Here is a 12624-nt window from a genome sequence, read left to right as displayed (position 1 = left end):
GTTATTTTGTAGTCAGGTTGATTGAAATGATATAAGCACTGTAGAATGAGTTATTTTGTAGTCAGGTTGATTGAAATGATATAAGCACTACAGGATGAGTTATTTTGTAGTCAGGTTGATTGAAATGATATAAGCACTGCAGGATGAGTTATTTTGTAGTCAGGTTGATTGAAATGATATAAGCACTGTAGAATGAGTTATTTTGTAGTCAGGTTGATTAAAATGATATAAGCACTGCAGGATGAGTTATTTTGTAGTCAGGTTGATTAAAATGATATAAGCACTGCAGGATGAGTTATTTTATAGTCAGATTGATTAAAATGATATAAGCACTGCAGGATGAGTTATTTTGTAGTCAGGTTGATTATATAAGCACTGCAGGATGAGTTATTTTTTAGTCCGGTTGATTGTAATTATAAAAGCGCTGTAGGATGAGTTATTTTATAGTCAGATTGATTAAAATGATATAAGCACTGCAGGATGAGTTATTTTGTAGTCAGGTTGATTATATAAGCACTGCATGATGACAGTTATTTTGGAGTCAAATTGATTGAAATGATATAAGCACTGCAGGACGAGTTATTTTATAGTCAGATTGATTAAAATGATATAAGCACTGCAGGATGAGTTATTTTGTAGTCAGGTTGATTATATAAGCACTGCAGGATGAGTTATTTTTTAGTCCGGTTGATTGTAATTATAAAAGCGCTGTAGGATGAGTTATTGTGTAGTCAGGTTGATTAAAATGATATAAGCACTGCAGGATGAGTTATTTTGTAGTCAGGTTGATTATATAAGCACTGCATGATGACAGTTATTTTGGAGTCAAATTGATTGAAATGATATAAGCACTGCAGGACGAGTTATTTTATAGTCAGATTGATTAAAATGATATAAGCATTGTAGGATGAGTTATTTTGTAGTCAAATTGATTGAAATGATGTAAGCACTGTAAGATGAGTTATTCTATAGTTAGGTTGATTGAAATGATATAAGCACTGCAGGACGAGTTATTTTATAGTCAGATTGATTAAAATGATATAAGCATTGCAGGATGAGTTATTTTGTAGTCAGGTTGATTAAAATGATATAAGCACTGCAGGATGAGTTATTTTGTAGTCAGGTTGATTATATAAGCACTGCAGGATGAGTTATTTTTTAGTCAGGTTGATTGTAATTATATATTCACTGTAGGATGAGTTATTTTATAGTCAAACTGATTAAAATGATATAAGCACTGCAGGATGAGTTATTTTGTAGTCAAATTACTTGAAATGATGTGACCAATGCAGGATGACAGTTATTTTGTACATTGTTAACTCAGATTAATAGGAGTTCTTTCATTTTTATCAGATATTTTGATTGTGAAGCTTCGTAAAGGCCAAGAGCTGAAAGTGAAGGCATATGCAAGGAAAGGCTTTGCAAAAGAGCATGCTAAATGGAATCCCACATGCGGTGTTGCATTTGAGTATGATCCTGACAATGCCTTTAGGCACACCCTGTTCCCAAAACCAGAAGAATGGTAAGTTTTGCAAAATTAATATTACAGTATTAATTATTAATAATATTCAGACAACTCCTGATGATTTGTAAGGTCCTCACATAGAGACTGCAGCTAAATATTTTATGGTAATGTTTGAAAATGGTGCACAAAATAGCCATTCTATTTGTGAAACATATTGGACTCAGAATTGCAAAAATGAAGTCATCTGTTTTGACATCATTGGTGTTCAGTTCTTATGCATTGATCTCAAGTAGCTCTACACCATGTTCACTTGTCTTTAGGTAACAGCTGGGAAATATGTAAACTGTCATACATTTGTACAGTATCACCAGCCCTTACAGTCACCTGTATTCAATGTTCACCTCGCCTCAGCATCTATTCTCATTTTTCCCCCATCACATATCCTGTATAGAAATCATGATTTAAATTGTCACTGACTTGCAAGGGCCTGGTATTTGCTAACCAAATAATGGATTCATGCTACATTAAGCTGTCATGCACGTGTCAGTAGTGACCGTGCAAATTAAGTATTTCACATACAAGGCATTGGTTGTAGCTGAAGATGTCTTGTGAAGCATTGTGTAGTTGTAATATTTTTATCTTGATTACACTCTTGATACTCAGGTTGCTGTCATTATAACTCCCAGTAGGCTTGATTTGTCAATATAACTCCCAGTAGCCTTAATTTGTCATTATAACTCCCAGTAGCCTTAATTTGTCATTATAACTCCCAGTAGCCTTAATTTGTCAGTGTAACTCCCAGTAGCCTTAATTTGTCAGTTTAACTCCCAGTAGCCTTAATTTGTCAGTTTAACTCCCAGTAGCCTTAATTTGTCATTGTAACTTCCAGTAGCCTTATTTTGTCAGTTTAACTCCCAGTAGGCTTGATTTGTTAATATAACTCCCAGTAGCCTTAATTTGTCAGTGTAACTCCCAGTAGGCTTGATTTGTCAATATAACTCCCAGTAGCCTTAATTTGTCAGTGTAACTTCCAGTAGGCTTGATTTGTCAATATAACTCCCAGTGGCCCTAATTTGTCAGTGTAACTTCCAGTAGCCTTAATTTGTCAGTTTAACTCCCAGTAGGCTTGATTTGTCAGTGTAACTCCCAGTAGCCTTAATTTGTCAGTGTAACTTCCAGTAGCCTTAATTTGTCAGTTTAACTCCCGGTAGCCTTAATTTGTCAGTTTAACTTCCAGTAACCTTAATTTGTCAGTTTAACTCCCAGTAGCCTTAATTTGTCAGTGTAACTTCCAGTAGCCTTAATTTGTCAGTTTAACTCCCAGTAGGCTTGATTTGTTAATATAACTCCCAGTAGCCTTAATTTGTCAGTGTAACTCCCAGTAGGCTTGATTTGTCAGTATAACTCCCAGTAGCCTTAATTTGTCAGTGTAACTTCCAGTAGGCTTGATTTGACAAAATAACTCCCAGTAGCCCTAATTTGTCAGTGTAACTTCCAGTAGCCTTAATTTGTCAGTTTAACTCCCAGTAGGCTTGATTTGTCAGTATAACTCCCAGTTGCCTTAATTTGTCAGTGTAACTTCCAGTAGGCTTGATTTGTCAATATAACTCCCAGTAGCCTTAATTTATCAGTGTAACTTCCAGTAGCCTTAATTTGTCAGTTTAACTCCCAGTAGGCTTGATTTGTCAGTATAACTCCCAGTAACCTTAATTTGTTTGTAACACCCAGTAGGCTTGATTTGTCAATATAACTCCCAGTAACCTTAATTTGTCAGTGTAACTCCCAGTAGGCTTGATTTGACAGTGTAACTTCTGCAGGCTTAATCAGTCAGTGTAACTCAAAGTAGGCTATAATGTTGATATTTTGTATCTATTCCAATTCATGGTCAATAGTGTAGATATTTTTATATATTTTAATTCATGACAAAATGAGGTGGATATTTTTTTATGTATTCTAATTCATGACAAATAGGGTATTTACTTTGTAAATTCATGACAAATAAGGTATATATTTTGTAAATTCATGACAAATAAGGTATTTACTTTGTAAATTCATGACAAATAAGGTATATATTTTGTAAATTCATGACAAATAAGGTATTTACTTTGTAAATTCATGACAAATACAGTATATATTTTGTAAATTCATGACAAATAAGGTATTTACTTTGTAAATTCATGACAAATAAGGTATATGTTTTGTAAGTATTATATTTCATCACATTAAGTGACATCTGGCGGTCATATCTTGATTTGTTCCAGGCCTAAGAGTGAGTTTACAGAGTTGGATGAAGATACAGGTAAGTTGATATAAAATTTCACAATAACTTAACACAGAAAATGTAACAGCATGAATCCCTCTATGCACCTTCATTAATTTTAATTCTTCAATATATTTTATAGTCATTAAAGGCGTTTTGACAGCAGATGTTTTAACATGCAAGTGTTAGAGGAAATAGCAGTGTTTCTTTAATATAGCAATGGTCCTTTAATACACAAGTTATTTGAACATTTCATTTATGCTTAGTATTTGTCAAGTAACTTGGCTTAAAGGTCACCTGTACTATGAAATTATCTGTCTTCATTTACCACTTTTTCTAAGATTTTTAAACAAAACTCTTGTAGAAATTAACCTTTATTTCAGGTAGACTTCTTCTGTAGAATGAATATACGGTTCAGAATGCTATGATAATGTCATCTACATGACTTCACTTTTACCTAGGTGTATCATAATGATATGGTAATGTCATCTACATGACTTCACTTTTACCTAGGTGTATCATAACGCTATGATAATGTCATCTACATGACTTCACTTTTACCTAGGTGTATCATAACGATATGGTAATGTCATCTACATGACTTCACTTTTACCTAGGTGTATCATAAGGCTGTGGTAATGTCATCTACATGACTTCACTTTTACCTAGGTGTATCATAACGCTATGATAATGTCATCTACGTGACTTCACTTTTACCTAGGTGTATCATAACGCTATGATAATGTCATCTACGTGACTTCACTTTTACCTAGGTGTATCATAACACTATGATAATGTCATCTACATGACTTCACTTTTACCTAGGTGTATCATAACGCTATGATAATGTCATCTACATGACTTCACTTTTACCTAGGTGTATCATAATGCTATGATAATGTCATCTACATGACTTCACTTTTACCTAGGTGTATCATAACGCTATGATAATGTCATCTACATGACTTCACTTTTACCTAGGTGTATCATAACGCTATGATAATGTCATCTACATGACTTCACTTTTACCTAGGTGTATCATAACGCTATGATAATGTCATCTACATGACTTCACTTTTACCTAGGTGTATCATAACGCTATGATAATGTCATCTACATGACTTCACTTTTACCTAGGTGTATCATAACGCTATGATAATGTCATCTACATGACTTCACTTTTACCTAGGTGTATCATAATGCTATGATAATGTCATCTACATAACTTCACTTTTACCTAGGTGTATCATAACGCTATGATCTCAGATTGGATATAAAATGGCATGGTTGCGACATTAAATGATGACAAAGAAAACTTGTTACATAATCTTACAATTGCAATAGTAGTCCCGTCCAAGATAATGATAATGTCACTAAAATTTTACAAGACCTTTGAAACTTGTGCAATTTGTGGCTTTCTGTAAATTGACTGCATTTTTTCTGTTTGGGCACTTTTTGATGTGGGTCTTTCTTGCAAAATTCATTCACCAACATATACTTTTTCTTGTAGTATTTTATTACCTGTTTTGTGTCTTTCATACCCATTCTATGGGTATTTCATATCTGTTAAAATGGCTATTTCATACTGATTTCTTTGTGTATTTCATACCTGTTTCTATTGGTATTTCGTACCCATTCTTTGGGTATTTCATACCCATTCTATGGGTATTTCATATCTGTTTAAATGGCTATTTTATACCCTTTTTTTGTGTATTTCATACCTGTTTCTATTGGTATTTTGTACCCATTCTTTGGATATTTCATATCTGTTAAAATGGCTGTTTCATACCCATTCTGTGGGTATTCCATATCTGAATAAATGGCTATTTCATCCCCATTTTATGGATATTTCATATCTGTTTAAATAGCTATTTTATACCCTTTTTTGTGTATTTCATACCTGTTTCTATTGGTATTTCGTACCCATTCTTTGGGTATTTCATATCTGTTAAAATGGCTGTTTCATACCCATTCTGTGGGTATTCCATATCTGAATAAATGGCCATTTCATCCCCATTTTATGGATATTTCATATCTGTTTACCCTTTTCTTTATGTATTTCATCAGAGGAGTCTATGTTCTTCAACCTGTGCATATTTGACAACAAATTTGTAAATACTCATTCATCTGTTACATTATAGGTGGTTTAATTAAAGCCATTTTCTTCTTTGGAAAAGTTTCTTGATTGAAAGAAGACTTGCATGCAAGTTGTGAAAATTTCATGAAAATTGGATGAAAATCATAAAGACTTGAATATGTGTATGTTATGAAAGTAAAGTCTCTTTATTTGCCACACTCAGTCAGACATCTTATCTGGCCCCCTGATGATGTAATGACTCATTCCAGCTGATAGTCAGATTGGTTAGCGATTTAATGGAATCTCATTTTAGCAGAAGTTGATGCCACCATCAGCCAAAGGTCAGGTTTATTTTATTCTGCTTATGATATTGCAATATTTATACTTTTCACATGTCCTGATTTTGTAAATGGGTTAGCTGCATACCACTGAAACAATTTTGCTGAAATTTTTTTAAATTTTATATAATGGCAGTATTTAAGTTATAAATTACTGGTCTAGGTTATAAATTACTGGTCTAGGTTATAAATTACTGGTCTAGGTTATAAATTACTGGTCTAGGTTATATATTACTGGTTTAGGTTATAAATTACGGGTTTAGGTTGTAAATTACTGGTCTTGGTTATAATTACTGGTCTAGGTTATATATTACTAGTTTAGGTTATAAATTACTGGTTTAGGTTATAAATTACTGGTCTAGGTTATAAATTACTGGTCTAGGTTATATATTACTGGTTTAGGTTATAAATTACTGGTTTAGGTTATAAATTACTGGTCTAGGTTATAAATTGCTGGTCTAGATTATAAATTACTGGTCTATGTTATAAATTACTAGTCTAGGTTATAGATTACTGGTTTAGGTTATAAATTACTGGTCTAGGTTATAACTTACTGGTCTAGGCTATAACTTACTGGTCTAGGTTATAAATTGCTGGTCTAGGTTATATATTACCAGTTTAGGTTATAAATTACTGGTTTAGGTTATAAATTACTGGTCTAGGTTATATATTACTGGTTCAGGTTATAAATTACTGGTCTAGGTTATAAATTGCTGGGCTAGGTTATATATTACTGGTTTAGGTTATAAATTACTGGTCTAGATTATAACTTACTGGTCTAGGTTATAAATTGCTGGTCTAGGTTATATATTACTGGTTTAGGTTATAAATTACTGGTTTAGGTTATAAATTACTGGTCTAGGTTATAACTTACTGGTCTAGGTTATAAATTGCTGGTCTAGGTTATAAATTACTGGTCTAGGTTATAAATTGCTGGTCTAGGTTTGAGTAAGAACTCAGCAGATATTATTTTGTTGTTGCCTGCTTTAAGTGTTTTTAAAGTGGCAGTACAAATGGATGACTTTATTGTCCCCAGTATCTTGCTGCCCAGCAATCCATCCTATTATCCATGCATCTCTATACATCTCACATTCATTTCTGCACAGTAACTCCCTTAATGGTTGCACTCTAGTTTTGTATTTTGCATAAGGTTAGAATTTTAAAGAAAAGGAATTTGCCTGGGTTTATTCACTGGTTATACTTGCTATTTAAAAAAGACCTTGTATATCTTATTGTTCAAAGAACCTTTAATTCCCATTATTTTGGTGTATGATTGATGGGTGTAATATGGGTTATAGAGTATACAACTTGGCCTTAATCCAGATGTGCACCTTTCAAAAAAGTGCTAGCTCCACTTGGCCATTTTCACTTCCTGAACTTCTGAGGTAAATTGGAAAAAAAGAGCTGATAACTTTTTTTTATATTTTATATATTTGTTAATTTATTTATTGCACTTTAAGAAGCTGGTATTGTCTGGTCTGGCAGAATTAATTTTCCCTATTTTAATAGCTGCTAAGGATAGTGTTCTTTATAGACTAATTCAGGCTGATTTTTTGGCACGTGGGATTAGTCATTTTAATTATTAGTGTGAATTGATGATATACATATTCCAAAAGTACAATATCCAAACCAAAACCAACTTTTGTTTCCACACAATAATTTAACTAAATATTATTTTTGGATTGCAAGAACAATTTATTTGTAGCTTTCTATTGATATAACTTACGCATATTTGAGTATCAGCTTTCTATATTGTTTAGTTGTGGCTGCCCAATGTTTGAACCATATTTTGACCCATGCAACTTTATTTTGATGAGACCTCCAGTGTCAGTGTTTAGCCCATCCCTTTACAAAACTTAACTCCCCTACTTCCATTTAAAAAGCAGGGTATATCAGTCTCTGGTATTTGCTTATTTTATGCATGTTCAGTTTTCAGGTTTAAGAGATCTAGTAGTGAGATAAGAAACATTTTGAATAGTTGTTTTTAACAGAAACACAAGATACATAAAAACATTAGTACCAAAACACAGTGACAGATAAAACATTAGTCTATTTTATTCAGTGAAACCTGTCTTACCATTTGCCTCCATATAAAGGACATGCTCATAAAAGGACTTTGTAGATAAAACACCATAAGGCCAAGTGATCTTGTCATACCTGTGTCCTTTGTGCATTGTCTGTCAACATTTGTTATTTTTAACTTCTTCAGAACCACTTAAAAAATTTTGACTAAGTTTAATAGCATCATGCAAACATCAGGGTCTCTCAAAATATTAAAATCCTGCCAATTGACCATCAGGTATGGCCAGCATTATTAGAAATGAAATGATTTTAACAACTTCTCAAAAATGAGGTACTATTTTTAATTACATTTTCCAGGGAGCATTCTGGTGTAAAGATCTTTTACTTTAAAGAACTTAAAAAGAGCTCGTCAAAATTTGATCTAAGTGAAAGCATCTGAATTCTTCCACATTTCTGAAACTTTTTCCTGTTTGCCATCAAAGATGACCAGTTAGATTAAAGATGACCACTGTTACAGCAAAGATGACCACTGTTTACAGCAAAAATAAATTTAAAGGATGACCTGACAAAAGCTGATCAACAATCCTGACAGAATTTGATGGAAAAGATCCTGGTAGTAGGGCATTTAAAATGTATACCAAAAATTATAAATCACGATTCAACCAGGTTGGACGGAAAGTACTATGATATAAATACTTTTCAGTTTTGTATAAAAGCTGTTCTGCCATCAGATATTGCATCAGTTACTATAAATATGAAAAATGTTAAAGATCTATTCTCAAGAATCACTTGACAGAAATTGACCAAAATTTGACGGAAAGCATTGTAGAAAATCTTTCAGATTTACATACATGATGACAATGCCAAAAGACGATGTGTTCAGTACTGACACAATATTTATCAAACTGCTGAACAGAACTCAGTTAAATTTGACAGAGCTTGCTGGTAAAAAAGGCCATTCAGGTATGTACAGATAACGTTCTACCATCAATTATAACCACTGTTACTAACAATAAATAACCTTAAAAAGCAGTTATTCTCAAAACATGCTTAACACAGTTTGACAATTTTATATTTCAGCTCAAGCACCATTTGATCCATCTGGCAAACCCAACAAGTATTTCATTAATGTGGAGTCCTGTGGATCACTCAAACCAGAGACAATTGTATTCACTGCTCTGGCTGTGCTGAAGAAAAAGTTGAGTGACCTTCAAACTCAGCTTAGCCATGAGATCCAGAGTGACGTCTTGACCATATCTTGACCTTTTCTCAGGGCCGTCAGATCACTACTGCTGTGTCAACTTACTCACAACGATGTCTAAGCCGTGTTCTAGCCATAGGACATGCCAGGTTTTTAACATTTAATCTGGACTTCATAACTGTAGTTTCAACTGAGCCAGGAAATTTAGGGTGATCTTCCCATAGCTATTTGATGTACAGCATGCTGACATAGCTATTTCATCATTAAATAATTATGTTGCCTTTGATGAGTTACATGAAATGCCACATGCCATTTTGAATCATCTTGGTTTTTTTTGGCCATACCTACATTTTAGGATGTTTGTAGAGAGTATCTACATATTTTCATGGCCTTGACCTTGTATCAGTCTCTTTGTCTTTGTGATTCCAGAATACTTATTTCATTTCTTTGATTTGTATATGTATGATTTCAGCTTTTGGAGTTAAGAATTAAAAATTGTATCAGTCTTTGTATCCAAAATTCATGAATTCTAGCATGTTTATCGAAGAAACATTATTTTTATGTTAATTCATGTCTGCAGAGAATTCTGTTTATTATGATTCACTGATGAATAAAACTTTGCAACTTGACTAAAAATGTTATATAGTTATTGACGATAGTTAACATTGTTTATCCCACATAAGTGGACAAGAGAGACATACAGTACATGCATTGTGGGGGATTAAGTGCCCACTGTGAATAGTGGAGTCAACTCATTCTGGTGGATTTCCACCCATTCTAGTGGCAATCAACTCAATCTAGTGGAAGACCATCACAGATTTTATTGCAGCTGTAGTGGGTTTTATGGCACCCCTTACTGATTCTATTGTATTCTTTCCATAAGTCAACACATTAAACAAACTGGAGAAACCCTGACAGCGTAAAGCTGACCATGGCAGATGTAAATTTCATACCTTTACCTGTACAAACTATACAGTGGTAACATTTCTTGTTATATTTATCAGTGGCCTTGCTAGGGTTACATAAGACAAATATGCATAACATAGAAAAAAATGATGTTCTAAATTTTATAGATATCTCCCTACTCTGTCCTTTATGTAGCGTAGATCACAAAAAATTGCCTAGCCACAGTTTACATTTACATACTAATTTTCATCAAGCAGTAACTTTGATTTTCATTCTCAATAAATGATATTTCATAAATGTGTTTTTTGTGCTGTTTAATAATTTGTCAGAGTTTCCCTTTTATTTCTATACTATTTATAATACCCACTTTCAAGAAATTATTGAAAGTAATAATGCACATAAAATTCGATAAGAAACTACAGTTGAATGCTTTACTGTTTATATCAGACATGTACAATGATGAACACTAGAACATTATGACATGTACAATGCAGAACACTAGAACATTATGACATGTATGTAATAATTCTTTTCAAAATTTACTCTTCAAGAAAAATATGGCATTATATTAAAATAAAAGAGATACACTAGATAAACTATGAAAAGATTTTTCTGACTTTTACCCATAAACTTTGAAAATAGCATTGATTATGAGAGAGTATGGAATTTATTTTAAAGGCATGACATTGTGTGCACTGCATTGGCAGTTTCACTCTAGCAGTGGTCCATACCTGGACTGTCTTTATTATGAAGCACATTTTTGTGTGGATTATGTTCATACATGGGCTGTCTAATTATGGAGCAGATTGTTCAGTGGTTTATGTTCATACGTGGGCTGTCTAATTACAGAGCAGATTGTTCTGTGGTTTATATTCATACGTGGGCTGTCTAATTACGGAGCAGATTGTTCTGTGGATTATGTTCATGCAAGGGCTGTTTAATTATAGAGCAGATTGTTCAGTGGATTATGTTCATGCAAGGGCTGTCTAATTACGGAGCAGATTGTTCTGTGGATTATGTTCATGCAAGGGCTGTTTAATTATAGAGCAGATTGTTAAGTGGATTACATTCATACATGGGCTGTCTAATTATGAAGTAGGCTGTTCTTCTAGACACTCCCACCCCTGTAACCTTGAGGCTAAGAATCACCTGCAGAAGACTTTTTTTTCATCAGCATTTTGGTTAATGATTTTTAAACCATTTAATTGATTCTTTATGTATTTGAGATGTCTTTTTTTCAATAGCAACAACAATTCATTTTTTGATGCTGTCACCCAACTTTGACATTTTTGGTGAAAGTCTATTGTATGAAGTTTAGTAGTGTTTACATTTCATAATGCCTTCATATATTTTGTACATAGTTACAATATCACAGAATTGTCCAAAGAAAATTCATTCCTGGCATTCTCACATAATTGAAGGGTCAAGATCACAGGCAGGGAAAATTGACACTGTTGAGTTTAAATGTTTAATTATATGCTTTAAATTTATTTTTGTCAATTCTCTTTGTAAATTTATTCCTTTTATATTCAGTGCATTAATTAGTTCGAGCTTTGACATATCTGAGATGTTTTGAGGGTGGATTTAACATTCTAGTCTTTGATGCCTTGTGTTGATAAGTACAGCTGACATGTTTGAGATGTTCTGAGGATGGGTTTAACATTCTGGCTATTTCTGCTTTCTTTACATTAGCATAGTAACATGTTTGTGATAAGGACTGCTTCAATGGCTTATTGATTAAAGCATTCACCTCGGATGTGGGAGGTCACCGGTTTGAACCGCGACCAAGTCATGCCAAAAACTTATAAAATTGGTACTAACAGCTGCCTTGCTAGGCGCTCAACATTAAGAGGTTAGTGTTAGGACTGGTCAGCCTGGTGCCAAGATAATGGGTTTGGGTGGGACATGATGCTAAAGATAATGGGTTTGGGTGGGACATGATGCTAAAGATAATGGGTTTGGGTGGGACATGATGCTACATGTCTGCAGCATAATGCCCCAGTGGACTTGGGTAGACATCACTATATACTGCCATACTGCAAACATTGTAGCAATATGACTGAAAAATTGATAAAGATGGATTAAAAATCCAAATTACTCACACACACGTTTGTGATATTTTGGTGCCATGGCTGCCTTCAATAGATTAGCACAGCACATTTCAAATTTATAAATTTGCAATAAAGACAAACTTTATAAGCTAGTTGAGGGCTATCTTGGCTTTAGCTGGGTATCTCGTAGGCCCTATCTAGGATAATGGGGCAATTCCCCATTTGGAGACCTGGGACCAAGAGGTTAAAAGTGCTTATTTCCCTTTCTTACATGTGTCATTCAATAATGATGTGGATATGTTCA

The 12624-nt window shown here is 33.6% G+C and overlaps 2 protein-coding genes across 5 annotated transcripts in view; one reads left to right on the top strand and one right to left on the bottom strand.

Moving 5' to 3' along the window:
- The window catches only part of LOC149787392 (DNA-directed RNA polymerase II subunit RPB3-like), a 49052-nt gene extending 39053 nt beyond the window's left edge, over nucleotides 1-9999 (top strand). For all 3 annotated transcript variants that reach the window (XM_089977978.1, XM_089977979.1, XM_089977977.1), the window contains 3 exons: nucleotides 1354-1522; nucleotides 3727-3764; nucleotides 9243-9999. In XM_089977978.1, coding sequence (XP_089834104.1) covers nucleotides 1354-1522; nucleotides 3727-3764; nucleotides 9243-9424 — 389 coding nt within the window. In that variant the 3' untranslated portion in view covers nucleotides 9425-9999. The remainder of the gene's footprint in view (nucleotides 1-1353; nucleotides 1523-3726; nucleotides 3765-9242) is intronic.
- The window catches only part of LOC149787391 (uncharacterized), a 48824-nt gene that overhangs the window by 25812 nt on the left and 10388 nt on the right, over nucleotides 1-12624 (bottom strand). The gene's annotated exons all lie outside the window — the stretch shown is intronic.

Source organism: Sinohyriopsis cumingii, chromosome 12 (genome assembly GCF_028554795.1).
Source record: "Sinohyriopsis cumingii isolate HCF-2022 chromosome 12, ASM2855479v2, whole genome shotgun sequence".
Lineage (NCBI taxonomy): Eukaryota > Metazoa > Mollusca > Bivalvia > Unionida > Unionidae > Sinohyriopsis > Sinohyriopsis cumingii.
Note: the sequence above shows the minus strand (reverse complement) of the source record. Positions and strands in the feature narration are given on the sequence as shown.